Source organism: Gobio gobio (assembly GCF_949357685.1).
Source record: "Gobio gobio genome assembly, chromosome: 13".
Classification (NCBI taxonomy): Eukaryota; Metazoa; Chordata; class Actinopteri; order Cypriniformes; family Gobionidae; genus Gobio; species Gobio gobio.
The window spans coordinates 45,229,091-45,252,779 of record NC_137106.1 but is presented as its reverse complement, the minus strand read 5'-3'; the positions used below and the strand labels follow the sequence as shown (position 1 = coordinate 45,252,779).

The 23,689-nt window shown below is 41.9% G+C and overlaps 1 protein-coding gene and 1 long non-coding RNA gene across 2 annotated transcripts; one reads left to right on the top strand and one right to left on the bottom strand.

Annotated features, from left to right (window-relative positions):
* The first annotated feature begins 1,177 nt into the window (after positions 1-1,177).
* Positions 1,178-11,373, top strand: LOC307136165 (uncharacterized protein). Its single transcript, XM_079832950.1, has 5 exons — positions 1,178-1,405; positions 8,944-9,195; positions 9,385-9,512; positions 9,639-9,745; positions 9,853-11,373. Exons 1-5 carry the CDS (start codon positions 1,240-1,242, stop codon positions 10,016-10,018), a joined length of 819 nt encoding a protein of 272 aa, XP_079689076.1. The 5' UTR covers positions 1,178-1,239; the 3' UTR covers positions 10,019-11,373.
* On the bottom strand, positions 10,953-23,689 carry LOC307136166. The gene is made up of 3 exons (XR_013817748.1): positions 23,561-23,689; positions 13,414-13,505; positions 10,953-13,296 (listed from the first exon to the last, which is right to left on the bottom strand). It is a non-coding gene; the product is annotated as an uncharacterized lncRNA (long non-coding RNA).

Here is a 23,689-nt window from a genome sequence, read left to right as displayed (position 1 = left end):
TAAGTCTTATGCACACCCCTTCAAGTAAAGTGTTACCGTTTATAGATTTACTTAACAGATGGTCCTAAACTTAAAGTCACCATGAAATCAAAATTGAATTTTTTTTTAAATTGATGCTCGTTTTCTCTCCCTCATTTAACATGCGCCCTGTCACAAGCGCAGCAGTCATCACTCACAGGGTTGCCTGCGCTTTTCAGGCTCTGTCTCATGCTCTCACTCTGCCCAAGTAAATCTCACGCCAAATTGCCAAACCTGCTTTTGATATGAACAAAATTAATATATATTTTTTTAAAGTCTTAATTCAAAATTTAAACAATAAATTCTTTTTTGGCGCACTTAATGCGGCATAACAGTTAAAGCCAGAGCCGTTGAAAAACAGAGTTGCGACATGCTTTCATCTTGCGGTGGTGAGCGTGGTCACATGGTTCATGGTGCTGTCAATAGTTCCAAACAAACCCGCACTGTCAATACCTATGGTCAATACATTTAAATGGCTTAAGAAGGATAGACAACAGCTTCACTATACAGGTATTTGCAGCAAGTTTTGGTAAACAGTACAGCATAGTGTGCATTGATTATTGCGTCACATTTTCAGCATTTTATTATGGAGAGTGATGGAGATCCAACATTGTTAACATTAATGTTAATGTTTTTCTCTGTATTTAGCCCTCAGGTATTCCTTACTAATTGGTCACACTCATACTCATTGGTGGTCAAATGTGACCATACACCTTAACTATTTTTCAATTAAATAGCCTAAATGCTCTATATTTTAGTTCAATAATATGTATTGAATATTTTGAGGAGATCTTTTGGTACTAAATATTGTGCAATAATCATGGTCCATTAATGACCACTTAAAATATTTTTCTTCTAATATTTTTATTATTTATATTACAATTAGTATAGTAATTAAGGTTAACATAGAGAATTCCAATGCAAAGAGGCAAATTAGAGTCATTTATGGCTGGAAAAAAGAATATTAATGAGTGCGAGCACATAAAATTTAACTCAAGAAAAGTTTAAAATAGTGAGAAATTTTTTTTTATTTTTCCTTATATGTACAGTTGGCTAGATCTCACAATAAGAAAAAAAAGGCTAATCGGATGTAACTCTTTTTTTTTTCACACATTGACCTTTGTTTGCCCCTAGCTTTAAAAAGAAGTACTGACTACTTAAACACATTTACACAGGAACAAGGAACAAAACAGTTTTATGCTTGACAGTTAAAGAGCAGAAATGTCTGATGATATTTATGACGATGTGATCTGGACTGAATCTAAGGGAGTGAAGACTGAGAGAGTGGAGATGATGGTGGAGGTGGACATCTATGAGAGTGCAGATTGTGTGAAAGATCATGACTTCAGGACAGAGACAAACACACACCAACCACTTCAGCGTAAAGGTAATTACATTTTATTTGATTAAAAACAGTTTGCACGTTCAGCCATCTAATATCATATCTCTGGTGCTCAAGAAGTGATTGTGTGAAGCTGCCATGCTCTTCTGATGCTATGATAGGATTTTAAGTTAAAGTTAGACAATAACTAAACATTTTTCATGTTTTTTGGAGAATCAATAAAGTGAGACATCCTTCTCATGAATGAAAACAGAATATATAAATATGTCATAAGGCATAATTCTGATATTTGAAAGGATTTTATGAATTTAACTGTACACTGACTAAAGCATTGTTTGACCTTTAGGCCTTTAGTGAAATGTTCATGAGAATCCTGCTGTATCTTTGTGTTGGTGAAGAAACTGTGAAACCACAGACCATAAACTCAACTTTTCAGTCTCAACTTTACCAGGATAATCCTGTTAGTTACAATCACCAGTTTCTGTGGGACACAAAAGATAATGTTTTGAAGATTTCAAAACATGGGAACTTGAGAATTCAAGCTTGAAAAGTGACATAAATGCACCATTAAAAACATTATAAAATATTACCACATAATTCAGGGGTTTATTTCATGTCTTCAGTAATCATACAATAGCTTTGCTTAAAGAACAAACCGAAATTTAAAGCTGCAGTCTGTAACTTTTTTTGGTTAAAAATGATCCAAAATCCATTTTTGAGCAAGTACATAACCAGCTAGTGCTTAAAACAATCTCCTTACCTTACCGATTCACAACGGTAAGCTTAATAATTAGTAATAATGTGTTAAAATTTGCAGTTCGTCTTGGCGTCATTATGTCACATAAAGTAATGGAGTGTAATGGTGTGTTGGCAAGTGCTATTCGCTCTAGCTCCGCCTAAAAATGCCTGTTTGGACCAAATTAGATTTTAAAAAACCCATGCATTTCAATGTCTTCAGTGGTGCAATCAGTAAAGTGTAAGGCTATAGGATCTTGGTTTTGACACGATCGACCCAGGTTCGAATCCGCCTTTTGCAGAGGTCACTCTTATCCCTTTTCCCATCACATAACACATATAAAAATTAAGAACATTTTCTAAAAGTGGAAATAAAGTGCCTAACAAAATGTTTAATTATAATAAAAGCATTTATTGTTTAGGGTTAGGGGTAGGTGTAGGTGTAGGGAAGGCTTTTATTATCCCATTAAGGCAGAACTCATTTAATAATTTTAATAAATATAATAATTTACACTCTATGTTATTATTGCATCCTGTTAATGTACGACAATACTGAGGTGCAAATGGTATGTATCTGTCAAAATAAAGTATAAATTACATTTTATTACAATTGACACATATTGCAAATAACTGCTACTTTTATATGGTGTAAATAGAATATATCACTATTTTCACTTAGTCTAAATATCAATAGGTTACTGTTGTAACCCCGGTTCTCTGAAACATCGAGTGGAGAGATCCACCTATGGGAAGGGCATTCGTACCTGACCTCTGCAGAAGCATCCAATTGCACCAAGTCTGACAAGACAGGCCGGAGCACGCAGCCAATGCCCGGTAAGGCCCCATCCCTTACCTGTGGGCATATATAGCCTGCATGCGCTACTGTACATCAGTAAGTATATTCAGAGCCGGATTAAATAAATGGACTACACTAGGCAGGCTGCATTTTTTGGGCCCCCCTCCATCGATGTTAGGCTATTTATGAATTGAAATCTGAAACTTACCAAAGTTACTAATAAAAGTGAATTCACATTTTACATAGCCTAGTCTTTGGTTACAAATTGGTTGTGTTGTATATTAAACAGTCTATCAGACTATTTTTTGATATTCATTATTTATACGTCATTACATGGCTCTATTAAATGCTATTAAATTATCCTCATCCACTGGGAGTGTCATTGTTAAGGCAGTAGTACCAGTAAATAACCAATAGGTATCAGTAAACTATGTAAACAGAGCTTAGATCTTATTTGCTGTGTTTACATTTAATCAACACATTTAATTAAGATTTTCTGCAAAATGCAATAGCTTACAACATTTATAAATGTTGTAATTAAGAACAAGAAGGCAAACATGACCCCTTCACATTCATCAAGACCATTTAGAAACTGTCTAACAATAAATAATAATAAATATAAGGATGGAGGATTTAAACTAAAGGTATTCAGACTATTAAAGACTTGTATATGGATGGTATACTTCTTACATTTCAAGAATTGTGTGATAAACACCAGATTCCCTCAAAACATTTTTTTTTTAAATATTCACAGCTTAAAAGTTTTATGTCTTCAAGGTCTACAGATATCATGTACATTCCCAAACTGTCATTAATTGAGGAAATAATTGAAAAAAAGAGGTGAAAAGGGCCAATTGTCAAAATATTATAATGTCTAACTCTAAAGAGTCTGCTGTAGACAAATTAAACGCATGGAGGAAAGCCATTCAAGAATAAATAGAGGAATTTGAATGGACTGAAGCATATTTAAAGGCGCAAAAACAAATCATAAACACGCGGCTTAAATTATTACAGTATAAATGGTTGACAAGGGTTTATATAACACCTGAAAAACTCAATTATATGTCTAGCAATATTCCTGATATATGTACAAAATGCCAAAATTATAAAGGAACTCTAATTCACTGTCTATGGGAATGTTCTTATATACAGAAGTTCTGGAAGGATGTCATAAACTGTTTGTCAGAACGGTTTCATCTTAAAATACCACATTGTGCCAAACTTTGTGTACTGGGAATATCCTACAGGTTTCTCACAAACAAAGAAACACACTAGACTATTGGACTTTGGATTGTTACATGCCAGAAGAGCCATTGCTATGAACTGGAAGAGCATGGAAGCACCTTCTATAAAACAATGGATAAAAGAACTTTCAGAGTGCATTGGACTGGAAAGGCTGACTTATATCTCCAAGAGTAAAATAAAGGACTTTGTACAATTATGGGAGCCATACATAATTATTATATCATAAAGTAGGGCATGCCATTATGCTTTTATTGATTTATTTCTTTTTTTACATTTGTTTTTATCTTTTATTATCATTTAGAATTAGATTTTCTTGTAACTTAATGCTGCGTTCCGCGCGAAACGCGCCTTCCGCGGCGCGGGACCTCCAGACGCGCGTAAACGCGCCTTTCCCATTGACTTAACATTGAAATCACTCACGCCAGACGCTCTATTCGCGTTTGGTGTGAACGCAGCATAAAACTTGACACGGAAATGTTGTTTTACTTATTTTCCGCCGCATCTTCCACCGCGTCTTCGGGCCGTGTCTCCGGGCATGGCTCGGCCTTTGGCTCTGCTGACTCGAGCAGGTTCATAGCTGGCGGACGGCTGCCCGACAGAAACTTATGTAAAGCTCCCCGCTGTCTCTTCTTTTGTTCCTCTTCATTTTTTTTCTTTTTACGTTTTGCCGCACCCGAAAGCATCTTGAATGTTCGCCTACTCAAAACACACCTGCCTGCTAGCTTTGTTGTCCCGCTCTGACCTGATTATAATAAATACAGTCATGGGCTGGCGTTAATGTGACGTAATGTAACAGTCTATGGTTAAGATAAACATCGTCACTATTTTTAGTTAATTAATAAATATTGAAATAAATTGTAGATAGGACATTTGTACATTTTAATTTTATATATATATATATATATATATATATATATATATATATATATATATATATATATATATATATATATATATATATTTTTTTTTTTTTGTCCCTCTGTCTGGGCCCCATCCCGCCAATCGGGCCCTAGGCACGTGCCTAGTTTGCCTTTGCGTTAATCCGGCTCTGAGTATATTCGCTCCTCGTGCGGCAAGCGGGGCAAAGCTGGTGGATCTCTCCACTCTATGTTTCAGAGAACGGGGATTACGACAGTAACCTATTGTTCTCTTTCATCATCTCGTGTTCGAGATCCACCTATGGGAGAGACATGGACAGCTCTCCGATTGCCCAATACACTCACAGTGAGGTCCTGTTTAGCCAGAAAAAGACGGTCACCCCAAGGGGGCGGTGCTTGACACGTCTCATAATCATGAACCCGCTGTAGCGTCTTAGGGTTACATATATATTTAAATTAAAAATTAGCTCAATAGGGAATTGTGGGTATTAATATTTAGGGATTTATGATTAATCACAACGGGTTATAATCTAATCACAAATCTCCAAAATCACCCAAAAGGGGAATACCTAACCTCGGTATTTATGCAATATATAATATATATATGGTTAAAAACAATTTATTGCAATTAACTACAGATATATCTATATTAAATAATCACAGAATAACCTCTAGGGAGTTGATTCAAAATTCTTCTCCGTTCCGTTTAAAGAACGAGCTGTAATTCTTTATCCACTCACTAGGTCTATTCTTCCTACCCAATTTTCGGGAAGTTTATCCCTCTGGCCACAAAGGACAAACTTTCCGAGTTATGGTATTAATTAAAGCATTCAACGATGCTTATAAGAGCTCGTAGCTTAGATCTGACAATAAAGGGACTCGTGTTCCGTGAGCAAAACAATGACAATCAAAAAGTGAATATCATGGTTTTAATAAAGAGTAATACTACGATTACATATGACTACATAAAGAATACATGTATTTACAGAATAGTGGAAAGAGGAGAAGGGAAAGGATGAGGAGGAGGGATGAGGAGAAGGGAAAGGAAGAAGGGTATGATCGTGTCCGATCCGACACCTTCCCGAACATAACCACTAGAGCCAGCAAGAACCATATCACCTTAAACAGGGGTACAATCTTAAAACGCATCTAAACTTCGATAGAATTGATACTTGCATGGTTTCTTTGTGTTGTGTAAAGCGAGATGCGTGCGTTGGCATTTCTCAGTGTTCGTGCGCTGAAGCGTTCTCTCCGTTTGGTTTTTCCGGAGCTTAGTTGGTCCGCGGGAGTTTTAAAGGTGTTTGGGAAGGGAGCGTCTTGGAAGGGAAAGTTCATCTCGTCCAAGCTAGGTTCCTCGGTCTGATGGAGCGCGCCGCTGGCTGTTGTCGCGGAGCGCGTCGATCCTCAAAGGAAACAACAGCTTGGCTGGATCGCGCCGGCTCGCAGGTCGAAGCCCGCGAGCCGCGCTGATGAGATGGGAGGAAAAGCAAATTTGTCTCGTCGGGGTCCTTGCAAGTCGACTGAGCCCCGATATGCTAGTTAATTTGAAGTCCATTAACCTACGCCCCTCTTCCTTGAGACGACCAATCGTTGGTGTGACTTTCAGGCGGGAGAGTGTTTCTTTGTTTAGACTTTATTACTCAATGGAATGTTCTTGCTGGAAGCCAGAACTAGTAAAGTTTCACTCAAACAGGACTATACATACTAGCGGTACATCTCATAATCATATACTTTGTACCATTGACTAAGACAAAGAAAAAGGAACATTTAGACATCAAACATGCCTTGGATTAAAGACATGAAGGCAGTGCATCTTCTATACAGAGCAATTTTGAGCTTTTAAGATAGCTCTTACATCACGCAAACATAAGAAATATGGGGAGCATGCATATACTTAAGAAATCATCATATATGTAATTTCTGGGATAGTTTAATTAGAGGCTAAATAAAGAGGAATGCTTGTGTATGTGTGTGTGTTAGGGTCATTCCCCGGCCGTTCTCGACTGAAGGGGGAGGTAGGTGTCCGGGCTGATTAGAATCTGATTGAAGCTCAGAAAGTGCCATCATAGTATCTTCTGGTCACACTCTAGCCGATCTTAATCAGTCGGTGGTGCAATCTGACTCAGACTTGTTGGAGCCGTTGGAGCAGGAATTTAATTTATATGCAGAGCTGTTTGGAGGAAAACATCTCTGATGTTTCTCCAAACGACCCACCACTTTGATCCTATGAGAGAGACACTCCAGACGCTACACCGCCACACCGACACACACGCGTAACTGCGGTGTGAAAGCAGTACATTAAACGTGTGTGGCACACACAACAGAAGGCAGGGTTAGGAAGACCCAATCCCCAAAACCGAATGTGCTACCGAGGTTCTGGTGACATCCAACCTGTAGTAACGCACAAACGTACGGGGAGAAGCCCAACTGGCAGCAGAGCAGATAGCCTGCAGCGATACTCCCCTGAACAGAGCCCAAGAGCTCTGATGTCCCCTGAGAGTTGCACTCCCTTTGGTTCGTAAGCCAAAACTATAGCGTCCACAAGCCAATGTGAAAGGCATTGCTTAGACAGGGGATCCCCTTTGTGGGGAGGAGCCCATGAAACAAAGAGTTGATCACTCTTCCGGAACGCACTGGTCCTAGCCAAATACGTCTGTAACACATGGACCGGACACAGGGCATTTAACCCTTGATCCTCCGCAGAGGAAAAGGGGCGGAGGGGTACAAGCGGACAGCTCCAGCACCTCCAATGTGAACGCAGGGAAACATTTCGGCATGAAGGCTGGATTAGGTTTAAGGAAAACCTAATCTCCACCCAGAGAGAATATAATGCACAAGGGGTGGACTGAGAGTGCATGTAACTCACTGACACATTTGGCTGACGCCAAGTGCAAGGCTGTCTTGAAGGACAGCAACTTTAGGGAAATATTCCCCAGAGGCTCAAAAGGGAATTGAGACTTCCATCACCATGGAGAGGTCCCATTCAGGGATCGTTCTCCTAATGGCTGATGACCTAATGACCTAAAGTCACACAATACATAGTACAATCCACATGATATAGCCTACAATCCACAGTCCATGACAGAAAGGTTTGGACATGGTAAGAAAGCAAAGTACTGATTCCTTGAGCACACACACACACACACACACACACACACACACACACACACACACACACACACACACACACACACACACACACACACACACACACACACACACACACACACACACACACACACACACACACACACACACACACACACACACACACACACACACACACACACACACATGTTTGTTTTTGTGAAATGTGTGGACATTCCATAGGCGTAATGGTTTTTATACCGTACAAACCGTATTTTCTATCCCCTTACACTGCCCCTGCCCCTAAACCTAACCCTCACAGGAGACTGTGCAGTTCACTTTCTGTGAAAAAAAACTTGTTCTGTGTGATTTATAAGCATTTTGAAAAGTGAGGACATGGGGAACGTCCTCATATTTCACCCTCTTTTTGTAATACCTGTGTCATACCCATGTCATTATACACATTTGTGTCCTGATATTTCACAAAAACATGCCCACACACACACACACACACACACACACACACACACACACACACACACACACACACACACACACACACACACACACACACACACACACACACACACACACACACACACACACACACACACACACACACACACACACACACACACACACACACACACACACAAAATAGGCATGTAAACACTTTAATATTTATTTCACTCTGACAAAAAGACATTTTTGGGGTGCTTAAGAAACATTGCACAACATGAATATAACAGTATTGAAATAACGCATTGAAATAAAGACATTTTAGGTTTCATGTTTGAAGACATTGATAAAGAAACATGTTTCTTCATGTCTCCAATTTTCAGGAAGTGATTCTGTGAGGAACAGAAGCTCCAGAGCAGCTGCAGTGTGTTTGGTGCTGCTGTGTGTTCTTCTGCTGACTGCAGTCATAGTGCTGTGTGTCCACATCCATACAAAGAGCACAAACTACACTGAAGAGAGAAATAAGCTACTAAACAAGATTTCCAACCTCACAGACGAGAGAGATGGGCTAATATTCATGAACAATAACCTGACCAATGAGAGAGACCAGCTAAGAAATCAACTGCAGATTTGTGGTAAAGTTTCTTTAGCAGCAGAAATACAGCAGAAATTTAGAAAACATGATTGAGTTGGATTGTGCTCTTAGTAACTTTCAGTGTACACAGTCTATGAGTTTACTAGGCCTTTCTTTTATAAGTTACTGACAGGTGACTGGAGTGGAAATGAGAATAAAAAGCTAATATCTGAACTTGCTCCGTTAACAGCTGAATGGACTCGCTATCAATCCCGTTTTTACTACATATCCAATGAGAAGGCGAACTGGACTGAGAGCAGAAGATACTGTACAGAGAGAGGAGCAGATCTGATCATCATAAACAACACAGAGGAACGAGTGAGTGAAAGAACGAAAGTTAGTGTGTGTGTGTGTGTGTGTGTGGCAGCTAATCGAGAGATGGTCAGATGAAACCTGTCTATTGTCTGTTTATGATATAAATGTGCAACTGTTTCATCTGCTCAGGATTTTGTTAAGAACATGTCTAGTGCTGCTGCAGTCTGGATTGGTCTGACTGACAGTGCTGTGGAGAACACATGGAAATGGGTTGATGGCAGCACACTAACCTCTGGGTGAGAAATCACTGAACTGAACTGATTAATATCTAATAAATGATTCTCACAGTATCATATCACACAGAACGCATCACTGAACATCTAATGGTGATCTGTACTTTCAGGTTCTGGGCGAATGGCGAGCCTGGAGGACATTCAACAGAAAACTGTGTTATGAATGTGCCTGAGCCTACACAAGAGTGGAGTCAGTTAGGGTGGCATGATTTTGCATGTAATAAAGCTTTACAATGGATCTGTGAGAAGAGGATTTCACAACTCATACTGCAATAGGAACCTCACACAATTTTTTAAAAACTTTTTTTCTTTTTAAAGTTTCCAAAAACAATACTTCATATTAACCTTCATCATATATTCAAGTATTTAATTACATTATTGTTATTCATTTATGTTTATCTTTTACTCTAATGAATTTGTGTTCATGTAGTATTATCCAAGAAGAACATGTAGATATTATACTCACATGTTAATTTTGTTAAAGTCCCCCTGTAGTCAATAATGTTATCCCTTAAAACTCATCTTTGATAACCAAAATTACATATTAAAAAAATTATTTGTGCCTTAAAATAGCTTGAATGTAACTCTACAAACGTGCTTCATTTAGAATATGCAGATCAATGCCCTGTCCCCACTCACTTGCACAAGCTCAGAGATCCACTCGCTCAACTTTATGGAAGTAAACGCTGCACAATGGTATCGTTCTTTACAACGTGGTTATCAAACAGCTAATAATGTGTTGCTAATGTTATACAAACCATGTTCCCATTTGCCATCTCAGAGTGACAGTTTGCCTTCTAACAATCATCAGAAACGCTTTGAACAACTCAGAACGTCAGTGGAGGCATAGTTCATCATAAAATCATAATATACATAATTCTCCCGCTATATTGCCAAATCTACCCGATTTTTCATATAAACAGAAAAATACTGGGATAACCTGGCTTCTCTTGAGACTCCCCTGCTAGATTGCTGTTAATGATATGCTAAAGCCCGCCCACACTGCGACGTGATTGGTTACAAGGTAGTTTGTGACGTCAGAAACCCCAGCGATTTCAAACCGTGTTTTTGAGTCTGTCTTTAGATCACTGCAGTTTTAAAGAGAAAATACTCAACAATGGTGTTGACTTATGAATTTGCTCAAGGTGTGTTGTAAAGCATATTAAAAACACCCCATAGACATATAAACAACATTAAAAATTTTGATTTTCACCACAGGGGGACTTTAATATCTTAGTTACATGTGTTTTGTTAGATATTGGAGACACCTTCCAAAGATCATGTTTCTCAGAATTAGTAATTCACAGTTGTTATTCTTTCCCAGAAATAGTGTTTTCACAAAATATGATATTTGAAAGTACCTATAGCTATTACACCAACTATAACATAGTGGATCAATTTGTTTGACCTTTTCTTGTCAAACCAAAACATACGTTTAGATGGATGTAATTTTCCTCTATATATTCGTTGCTCTTATTTTGCTCTTCACTTCTGCTTCTTCTCTCCTGCTTCTTTCTTCATTCTGCAATCAAAAACAAAAAAAAATAAAAAATCATGCCTAAACATAAGATTTATGTATTTGAATTGCATATAAATTTTTCCATGCATTTGGATTACATAATTTTAACATACATTTTTTTATAAACTTAATGTGATTTATATGTAAATGTAACAGGTAAGATGTATGTAATTGTATTGATAAACTGATTGTGATTCATATATGTCAGATTTATGTAAATGAAACGGGTAAGATTTATGTAATAGTACACAGAAAAACTCCCATGTTAAATGAACACTTTCTAGTGTTCATGTGTGTGCTCACTACTGAGTTAAAGTACCATTAAAGCAGTGTTGATGTTAATGAGATAATTAAGAGATGATTGAGCATTGATGATGAACACCTGATGATAATGAGCAGAATCACTGAACACTCAAAAAAATTATTTGTTGAATTTACTTAAAAAAACAGCGTCAAGTGGTTCCACATAACTATATTGAGTCATTTTTACAAATAACAATTTAGTTATATGAACAAAACAAAGTCAAGTAAAGCTGACAAAATGTCTTTAAGTAAATACAAACCATTTGAATTTGTGACTGTTACATAATATTTATATGTGCAGTTTACTTAATAATGTTATGTTAAATGTATAAAAGTTTATTATGTTAGGTGCACACATTTATTGATTTAATTTACCTTATTAAATTAACTACTTGTCAGTTGAAAACTATTAAATATAATGTCACGGGGTGACCAGGGTCGGAACCTTTGTTGCACGGGAGTTGTCGTTAAAGGGGAACACTTCCGGTGCAACACCAGGCCGGTTCCGGGCTCCCAAACAGGGCGGAAGTACAGCGAGAGCCGATCAAGCGGAATCACCGGCACGTGTGAGAGGAAAACTCCGACGGATTAGCGGGGCGTGAGAAGCATAAAATACGCTAACATTAGGGAGGAAGGAAGGAGGGAGAGGACAAGGGAGGAACAGCAAAGCGAGGACAAAGGGGGAACAGGGGAGCAGGGGATTGAGGAAGGACAGCGGGAGACGCAAGGGAAGGACCGAGGACTGAGGACTGAGGAAGCAGGATTTTTCCAGCTAGTTGCTGTGGTACGAGTGATACATGAGGAAGATAAGTGACGTGGAGATGATGGTATAATAAGAGTCCTGTGTATGTCAGCGTATGAAGATTCAATCTATCAAGGTGTCCATCTGAGCCCGAATACTGCCTTTTTCATTGTAAAGTGTGGAGTGATTTGCAGTGTTGAGTTGACGTTTTCACGTGTGGAGTTGAATATTGTTGCAGTGTACACACGAGTGTGGGGACTTTTGCAGATTGTTCGGGCGACTGAGCGGATAAACACCCCAAAACACCAGAGCTGCTTAATTGAGTTCATCCCCTGCTGTCATCCAGTCCTGTGAGTACGAAATACAGAGTTAATGTTGACATCCTCGTTTGTTCCCCGTCTGTGCTAAAGCACATCAGAGCTGCTGAATTGAGTTCATCTCCTGCGGAAACCCAGTCCTGTGAGTACGAAATACAGAGTTAATGTTGATATCCTCGTCTGTTCCCTGTCTGTGCTAAAGCACATCAGAACTGCTGAATGGAGTTCATCTCCTGCTGAAACACAGTCCTGTGAGTACGAAATACAGAGTAAATGTTGATATCCTCGTCTGTTCCCCGTCTGTGCTAAAGCACATCAGAACTGCTGAATGGAGTTCATCTCCTGCTGAAACCCAGTCCTGTGAGTCGAAATACAGAGTTAATGTTGATATCCTCGTCTGTTCCCCGTCTGTGCTAAAGCACATCAGAACTGCTGAATGAAGTTCATCTCCTGCTGAAACCCAGTCCTGTGAGTACGAAATACAGAGTTAATGTTGATATCCTCGTCTGTTCCCCGTCTGTGCTAAATCACATCAGAGCTGCTGAATGGAGTTCATCTCCTGCTGAAACCCAGTCCTGTTCGGACGAAATACAGAGTTAGTGCTGATATCCTCGCCTGTGCTGAAGCACACCAGAGCTGCTGAATTGAGTGCATCCCCTGTGGGTATCCAGTCCTGTGGATGAGAAGAACAGAGCTGATGTGTGCTGAAGAGACACAGAAAGAGACTGTTTGATTTTAAGAGACATTCCTTTAATAAATAACATTCAAATTGTGCATCCTGTTGTCCGACCTCTTCTGTCCCGCGGGGTAGCTCCTCAGGGTGGTGTGGTGGTTCGGGGTTGTCGGTGGTCTGGCTTTGCGCCATCATTGGACCACCCCGGCCTGTGACAATAACAACAAGCATATTTTTAGAAACAAAATTAAAAAATATGTTTATGTTTAGGCAATCTTGTTTTTTTTTGAGCGATGTATCTTATTTCTTTTGGCTCCTTCTCTCTCTCTACAGTTTGATCTTCAAAATCTTTATCATTTAGATAAAGCACTTTGGATTTTACTACAAACTTTAGAATAAGACAGATCTTATATTTGTTTAAATCTATTTACTATTATAATTTTCATATTTACTTAATTTGTTGTCTTTGTAATTTTAAATTTTTACTTAATAAATGTGTTATTTCTTATTCAAATGTGATCTCTGACATAATCATTGCTTGTCTGCCTGGATCTCATTGCATCATTTAATATAAAACAGATCTTTATTTTGAATACACACATCTACTCATTCGTTATTATAAACAAATTTTTAAAAAATCTAATTTTTTAGTATCAAGACTATGGCAGCCGCAGAACACATAGAAATGTGGAAATTATTTAGTAACCAAAAAAGGTATTAAAAAAAATCAGAACTATCTTATTTTTTCAGTAACACTTTATTTTGAGGTCCAAATCTCACTATGACTAGTTGCTTATTAGCTTGCATTTTACTAGCATATTGGCTGTTTATTAGCACACATTTATCCCTATTCTGCATGACCCTGACCATATTCAATATCCCTTTAACCTAGCCCTTACCTAAACTTCTTCTCAGGGAACAAGGGTTACAGTCGTAACCTGAGCCATTCCCTTTCAAGGGAACTCGCACTGCGTCTATCCACACTTCGGGGAATGAATACCCACTAGGCCAAACCAAGAATCACGCTCACCCTAGTGTGAAGCTGGAACCCAGGCACACTTAGGATGCGAGCACCCTAGATCTCCTGAAAGCAAGACTCCAGAAAAGAGGGCCTCCGAGGACGCCATGCCTCTGGTGGAATGAGCCCTCATGGCCATCGGTGAAGGCAAATTGCGCACCTGATAAGCCGTGGCTATAGCCTGGACAATCCAGTTACTGATTGTCTGTTTTGATGCAGGCAGCCCTTTCTTGGGTGAGCCAAAGCACACCAACAACTGGTCTGACTTCCTCCACTCCAGATAAACTCTTAGTGCTCTGACTGGGCAGAGCTGGTGAAATCTTCATTCTTCCGCTGTCAAATGAGGTCGAGGATGGAAGGCCTGAAGAACCACTGACCGTGCCACACTCAATGGCACCTTGGACACATAGCCCGGCCTTGGATGTAAGATGGCCTTAACTCCGCCAGGAGCAAATTCCAGGCAAGTTGGCGTAATCCCCAAGGCCTGTGGGTCCCCCACTCTCCTCAGAGAAGTGATGGCAAGGAGAAAGGCCACCTTAAGGGTCAGGTTCTTTGCCTCAGCCGACTCGAGTGGTTCGAAGGGAGCCGCAGATAACCCATCGAGAAACACTGCCAGATCGCAGGCCTCATCCTCTGAGCTCCATGGAGGAAACCTACAACCAGATGGTGCTTCCCCAGAGGCCTATCACCTATAGGAGAGTGGAAAGCCGCAAAGGCAGCCACGTACACCTTAAGTGTGGACGGGGTAAGACCGGCAGAGAAACGATCTTGGAGGAACTCCAGCACTGAAGCCACTGGTCAGTTAACTGGGTCCACCCCACACTCTCTACACCAAGTGGAAAACACATTCCACTTTAGGCTGTACAATCTCCTCGTGGAAGGAGCCCTGGAGCTGAGCAAGGTCTCGACAATGCCTGCCGTCAGGCCTGCCTCTAGATACCGGGCCCCCTCAAGGGCCAGACCCAAAGGCTCCACAGCTCTGGCCGGGGGTGAAATATTGTGCCCCCTGCCTGAGACAGCAGGTCCCTCCTCAGAGGGATCTGCCATGGGAGGCCTGATGGTGGCCGCAAAGGTCCGGGAAAAAGCTCCTCAGAGCTTTGTAGACCACTAGCATTTCCAGGCAATTTATGTGCCAGGAGGAATGCCGGTCCTCCCACAGACCTTTCGCAAATGGACCTTCCATAACCGTGCCCCAACCAGTGAGGGAGGCGTCTGTTGAAATGGTCTTCCGGCAACATGACACTCTCAGCACTGGCCCCTGGGACAGAAACCAAGGTTTCTTCCATATGACAAGGGAACGAAGGCATCTGCGCATTACCCTGATCATACGGAATGGATTCCCCCTCGAGGAAAACCCCTTGGTTTTCAGCCACCACTGTATGGGTCTCATGTGCAGCATGCCAAAAGGTATCATGTTGGACGCTGCTCCCATGAGCCCCAGCAGTCTCTGAAACTGCTTCATAGTGAGGCTGCGGCCTAGCTTCAGCCCCTGACCAGTGTCAAGAGAGGGCTCCAGCCCCTGACCAGCGTCCAGAGACTGCTCCAGCCACTGACCAGCGTCCAGAGACTGCTCCAGCCACTGACCAGCGTCCAGAGACTGCTCCAGCCACTGACCAGCGTCCAGAGATGGCTCCAGCCACTGACCAATGTCCAGAGACTGCTCCAGCCACTGACCAGTGTCCAGAGACGGCTCCAGCCACTGACCAATGTCACGAGATGGCTCCAGCCACTGACCAGCGTCAAGAGATGGCTCCAGCCACTGACCAGCGTCCAGAAACGGTTGCAGCCACTGACCAGTGTCCAGAGACGGCTCCAGCCACTGACCAGCATCCAGAGACGGCTCCAGCCACTGACCAGCATCCAGAAACGGCTCCAGCCACTGACCAGAGTCCAGAGATGGCTCCAGCCACTGACCAGCATCCAGAGACGGCTCCAGCCACTGACCAGCGTCCAGAGACGGCTCCAGCCACTGACCAGAGTCCAGAGACGGCTCCAGCCACTGACCAGCATCCAGAGACGGCTCCAGCCACTGACCAGAGTCCAGACACGGCTCCAGCCACTGACCAGCATCCAGAGACGGCTCCAGCCACTGACCAGCATCCAGAGACGGCTCCAGCCACTGACCAACGTCCAGAGACGGCTCCAGCCACTGACCAGAGTCCAGAGACAGCTCCAGCCACTGACCAGCGTCCAGAGACGGCTCCAGCCACTGACCAGAGTCCAGAGACGGCTCCAGCCACTGACCAGCATCCAGAGACGGCTCCAGCCACTGACCAGCATCCAGAGACGGCTCCAGCCACTGACCAGAGTCCAGAGACGGCTCCAGCCACTGACCAGCATCCAGAGACGGCTCCAGCCACTGACCAGCGTCCAGAGATGGCTCCAGCCACTGACCAGAGTCCAGAGACTGCTCCAGCCACTGATCAGCATCCAGAGACGGCTCCAGCCACTGACCAGAGTCCAGAGACGGCTCCAGCCCCTGACCAGCATCCAGAGACGGCTCCAGCCACTGACCAGCGTCCAGAGACTGCTCCAGCCACTGACCAGCGTCCAGAGACTGCTCCAGCCACTGACCAGCGTCCAGAGATGGCTCCAGCCACTGACCAATGTCCAGAGACTGCTCCAGCCACTGACCAGTGTCCAGAGACGGCTCCAGCCACTGACCAATGTCACGAGATGGCTCCAGCCACTGACCAGCGTCAAGAGATGGCTCCAGCCACTGACCAGCGTCCAGAAACGGTTGCAGCCACTGACCAGTGTCCAGAGACGGCTCCAGCCACTGACCAGCATCCAGAGACGGCTCCAGCCACTGACCAGCATCCAGAAACGGCTCCAGCCACTGACCAGAGTCCAGAGATGGCTCCAGCCACTGACCAGCATCCAGAGACGGCTCCAGCCACTGACCAGCGTCCAGAGACGGCTCCAGCCACTGACCAGAGTCCAGAGACGGCTCCAGCCACTGACCAGCATCCAGAGACGGCTCCAGCCACTGACCAGAGTCCAGACACGGCTCCAGCCACTGACCAGCATCCAGAGACGGCTCCAGCCACTGACCAGCATCCAGAGACGGCTCCAGCCACTGACCAACGTCCAGAGACGGCTCCAGCCACTGACCAGAGTCCAGAGACAGCTCCAGCCACTGACCAGCGTCCAGAGACGGCTCCAGCCACTGACCAGAGTCCAGAGACGGCTCCAGCCACTGACCAGCATCCAGAGACGGCTCCAGCCACTGACCAGCATCCAGAGACGGCTCCAGCCACTGACCAGAGTCCAGAGACGGCTCCAGCCACTGACCAGCATCCAGAGACGGCTCCAGCCACTGACCAGCGTCCAGAGATGGCTCCAGCCACTGACCAGAGTCCAGAGACTGCTCCAGCCACTGATCAGCATCCAGAGACGGCTCCAGCCACTGACCAGAGTCCAGAGACGGCTCCAGCCCCTGACCAGCATCCAGAGACGGCTCCAGCCACTGACCAGCATCCAGAGACGGCTCCAGCCACTGACCAACGTCCAGAGACGGCTCCAGCCACTGACCAGAGTCAGCTCCAGCCACTGACCAGCGTCCAGAGATGGCTCCAGCCACTGACCAGAGTCCAGAGACAGCTCCAGCCACTGACCAGCGTCCAGAGACGGCTCCAGCCACTGACCAGCGTCCAGAGACGGCTCCAGCCACTGACCAGCGTCCAGAGACGGTTCCAGCCACTGACCAGCATGCAGAGACGGCTCCAGCCCCTGACCAGTGTCCAGAAACGGCTCCAGTCACTGACCAGCGTCCATGGCCCATGTCCTCCAGTGCTCCACGGCCCAGGTACTCCAGTGCTCCATGGCCCAGGTCCTCCAGTGTTCCATGGCCCAGGTCCTCCAGTGCTCCACAGCCTAGGTCCACCCAGGCTCAAAGGCCCAGGTCCGCCCACGCTCAATGGTCCTGGTCCGCCCACGGTCCAGGCCCGCCTCTGCTCCACCACCCTCCAGGACTTTTTGTTTGTTTTGGTTTGCTTGTTAGGGTGTCAGGAGCCACCCTTAGAGGGGGGGGGGGGATATGTCACGGTTGGTTTCAGGTTTTGTTTCACTTTTATGTTTTCATGTCCTTTATTTTGTAATTTCATAGTCATGTTGCAAGTCCTGGTTTTGTCATGTGATCCTGTCATGTGTTCCATTTTCATGTGATTCCCTTGTCCTCATGTGTCATGTTCTCATTGGTTGTTTTAGTCATGTGTTCTCAGTTCAGTTCTGTCATTGGTTCATTGTCTTGATTGTTCACAGGTGTGTCTTGTTTAGTCATTAGTCTTTGTGTATTTAAGCCCTCATGTTTGCCATGTGTCCTTGTCGAGTATTGTTCCCTCTAACCGCTGTTGGTAAGTGTTTGTAGTCAAGTCTGTTCATGAGTCAAGTCTCATGAGTCAAGTCAAGTTGTTGTTTCTGTTTGCTCACTTTGAATTATTGGATTTCTGTTCATGTTTTGGATTTAAAAAACTGCACTTGGGTTCATCTTTGCTTGCCATCAGTGGACGTTACAATCATCATATTAGAATGATTTCTGAAGGATCATGACACTGAAGACTGGAGTAATGATTCTGAAAATTCGCAGTTATTTTAAATTGTAATAATATTTCACAATATTATTGTGTTTCTGTGTTTGTGATTACATAAATGCAGCCTCGGTGAGCAGAAGAGAACTTTTTCAGCAACATTAGACCTCAAACATTTGAACAGTATTGTAGATCTGAATGAATGTAAACTGCTGCTATATTGAGCTTTATACAAGCCCGTTGTTTGTTGATGTCATTAATATGCATTTCTATACAGGGTACACATATTCATATTGTTTAACCCCCACAGATAAAGTTGGCTCTTGCATTACAAAATAGTGTATTTTCACTAAATAGTGCCTCTGTTTGTCTGATGCTGCCATAGCAACAGTGTGTTCATATTCCTTCTATTTTGCTGTACTCTATTCAATCTATTCTATTGTATTCTATTCTATTCCAAAAGAAGATATGTCAAAGTTCTATTCTATTCTATTCTATTCCAGAAGAAGATATTTCAAAGTTCATTTCAAATTCTATTATATTCAACTCTATTGTATTCCAGAAGATATTTCAAAGTTCATTTCAAAATTCTATTCTATTCCAGAAGACTATACTTCCATTGTGCACTTCCATTGTGCCAGTGCCGAAACACTCTAGCCCGAGGTGCCCTAATGACTACCGCCCTGTAGCACTCACACCCATCGTTATGAAGTGCTTTGAGCGGCTGGTCCTGGAACACCTAAAAGACTCTCTACCATCCACATTGGACTCACACCAGTTTGCCTACCGCAGCAATAGGAGCACAGAGGATGCAGTTTCCATGGCACTGCACTCTGTGCTCACCCATCTGGACCATAAGAACACTTATGCACGCATGCTGTTTGTTGACTTCAGCTCAGCATTCAACACTGTCATCCCAACCAAGTTAATAGCCAAACTTGGAGACCTGGGCATCAACACTTCAATGTGTAACTGGATTTTGGACTTCCTAACTGACAGACCCCAGAATGTTCGATCAGGATCCACCTGCTCCACATCCATCACACTCAACACTGGCGTACCACAGGGCTGTGTGCTAAGTCCGTTTCTCTACTCCCTCTTCACCGCCGACTGCAAGCCTGTGTATGGATCTAATTCCATCGTCAAGTTTGCGGACGACACTACGGTGATTGGTCTCATCAGCAACAACGATGAGACTGCCTACAAGGAGGAGATCCAGCACCTGGCCACATGGTGCACCGAAAATAACCTGCTCCTCAACACCACCAAAACGAAGGAGCTCATCGTGGACTTCAGGAAGGAGTCAAGAGGCACACACGACACCATCCACATCAATGGAATGGCTGTTGAGCGTGTCTCCAGTTTCAAGTTCCTGGGGATCCACATCTCGGCGGACATGTCGTGGACGACCAACACCTCCAGCCTGGTCAAGAAGGCTCACCAGCGCCTCTTCTTCCTGAGGACACTGAGGAAGAATCAGCTCTCCTCGGCTATCCTGGTGAACTTCTACCGCTGCGCAATAGAAAGCATCCTGACCAACTGTGTCGCAGTATGGTATGGGAGCTGCTCTGTTGCGGAGCGCAAGGCACTGCAGCGGGTGGTGAAAACTGCCCAGCGCATCACAGGGACTCCACTGCCTGCCATCGAGCACATCCAGAGGAAACGCTGTCTGCATCGAGCTCGCAGCATCCTCAAGTACTCCTCTCACCCAGCCCACAGACTGTTTTCTCTCCTGCCCTCCGGCAGGCGTTTCAGGATTCTCCGGACCAGAACCAGCAGACTAAAGAACAGTTTTTTCCCCAGAGCTGTCTCTTTACTGAACTCAAACCCCCGTTGATCCACTTCCCTCATAAACTGCTAACTCTCCTACCTCACATCTGCCTTCACTTTGTTATTTGCACTACCGACTTTTTATTACAGTAACAACTGTTTACTTATGCATTCTGCACTACCATATCTTAACTGGATTATGCTCATTTGCACTGCCGACTGTATTTATAGTACCAATGTTTACATTTGCATTTTGCACCGTACTTCTAACTGTAATATGCAACCACTTTCCACTGCACTTTTACACTTTTTTTCGGATAGCTCTGTCCATAATTTATTGCACTACCTTAATCCACTGCTATATTCCTCATCTTGCCTAACATATTATTGTATACCTCTAACTGTAAAAATTCTGTTTAAAGTACTAGCCATCTGTATATTATATTCATAGTACATATTCACCTGTAAATTCTGTTTATAGTAATAGCCATCTGTATATTAATTCACTGTACATACTCACCTGTAAATTCAGTTCTGTTTATAGTAATAACCATCTCTCTATTTATACATATTTATATATATTCAGTATATTTCCATGTCCTGCACTTACGCATCCATTGTATATCCTGCACTTGCTGCTATTGCACTTCTGGTTAGACCTAAACTGCATTTCGTTGCCTTGTACTTGTACTTGTGTAATGACAATAAAGTTGAATCTAATCTAATCTAATCTAACTATACTTCAAAGTTCTTTTCTAAGTTAATTTCAAAGTTCTATTCTATTCCAGAAGATATTTCAAAGTTAATTTCAAATTCTTTTCTATTCTCTTCTACTCTATTCTATTCCAGAAGAAGATATTTCAAAGTTCTTTTCTAAGTTAATTTCAAAATTATATTCTATTCCAAAAGAAGATATGTCAAAGTTAATTTCAAATGCTATTCTATTCTATTGCAAAATAAGATATTTCAAAGATATTTTCTAAGGTTCATTCAAAGTTCTATTCTATTCCCAAAGAAGATATTTCAAAGTTCTATTCTATTCTATTCTATTCCAAAAAAAGATATGTCAAAGTTCTATTCCATTCTATTCCAAAAGAAGATATGTCAAAGTTCTATTCTATTCCAAAATAATATATTTCAAAGTTCTTTTCTACGTTTCTTTCAAAGTTCTATTCTATTCCAAAAGAAGATATGTCAAAGTTCTATTCCATTCCAAAATAATATATTTCAAAGTTCTTTTCTAAGTTAATTTCAAATTTCTCTTTTCAATCTATTCTGTTCTATTATATACTACTACAAAATAAGTGAAGTTCCTTTCTAAGTCCCTTTCAAAGTTCTATGCTATTCCAGAATATATTTAAAAGTTATTTTCCAAGTTCCTTTCAAAATTCTATTCTATTCCAAAATAATACAAGTCAAAGTTCTTTCCAGCATCAGCTGAAGAGTGTTCTTTGCAGTGGTCCTGCTGTTGTCTTCATTAGCAGCATAAATAACATCAGACTGATGGTGTCACCTCTGCAGGTTACAGGCTGTTGCACATCAGCAAACAGCTGCTCTGGCAGTCAGAGAGGGCTTTCTTCTGCTCTTCGGCTTGTGCATTTCTCCCCTCATATGAGGTCATTCCAGCCCATCAACAGCTCTGATAATGTGCCACAGCTGTTCCCATCTCAGCATTAAAGTTTTCCAGGCAGTTAAATTAACATTGGATAATAAAGAAGAAAGGCTAAAAACTGAATTGCACAGAAATGGTCTCATCTAATTTACTGATATCTGAGAGAAAATGGCCAGGCGTACAGGTTAGATTTGAGTCATGGAAACCTTTTATGGTGAGTTGAGGATAAAAATGATGTCCGGCCCAGGAAAACTGACATCTTCACGCTTTATTCAAATATTATTTAAACAAATTGCTCAAGATTTTGTAAGCATATGTGACCCTGGAGCACAAAACCAATCATAAGTCTCACAGGGATATTTGTGGCAATAGCCAACAATACATTGCATTGGTCAAAATTATAAAAAAATGTATGCCAAAAATAATTCGGATCAAGTAAAGATCATGTTCCGTGAAGATATTTTGTACATTTTCAACTGTAAATATATCAAAAATGTATTATTGGTAATATGTGTTGCTAAGGACTTCATTTGGACATCTCAATTTTTAGATTTTTTTGCACCCTCAGATTCCAGATTTTCAAATAGTTGCATCTCGGCCAATATTGTCCTATCCTAACAAACCATACATCAATGGAAAGCTTATTTATTCAACTTTCAGATGGCATATTAATCTCAATTTAAAAAAATGTACCCTTATGACTGGCTTTGTGGTTCAGGGTCACACATCGCATATTGTGTTTTGATTCAATCGGAATGAAAAATGCCAAATTGTATGGACATATTTTTTTCATACAGATGGAATTATGAACACATTCAAAAACAAGAGAGAACCAGCAAAAATAACTGATTAAGTCAATCTTTTTTTCAGAGCTTTTTTTTTCTATGCATTTTTTGTGTGCATAGTAAAATAAAACCTGTAGCTCTAGTTTGCCTTTTTTGCCAAATAATTTTTGTTCTTCCCTCATATTTAATATACTGTACAAAAAATATAGATATAAAATATTTTCCTTATATGTCAATAGTTTAAATATCCCCTCTGAACATTACTTTTGGCCACTACTATAGTGATTATTCATCATTAACAGTTATTCAATGTATTTTCAAATCAAAGACAATTGGCAAATGATTTCATGTTATAGCCATTATGTATTTAAGCACAACTGGAATGCTTTATTGACCAATAGTTAGTATTTATGTGACAAAGTCAGTCTCCTAGAGTTCATCTCTTTAGATTAGATCAGTGAAGAAAGGCACTGGAAATGTATTGATGAGTAGAATATCTGTGGGTTTTTTTTCTCACTCTTCAGAAGCTAAAAGGATAAACCAGACTCACCTGATCCTGGAACAGGCTGAACCACATGATCCTCCTAATCCTCTGAGCCACAGCTGGCATTTACAGCCCTGCTGCCAAAGCAGCGCACAAAGATCTCCTTTTCTTTCTTGCTTTCTCTTCTTCTGGCTC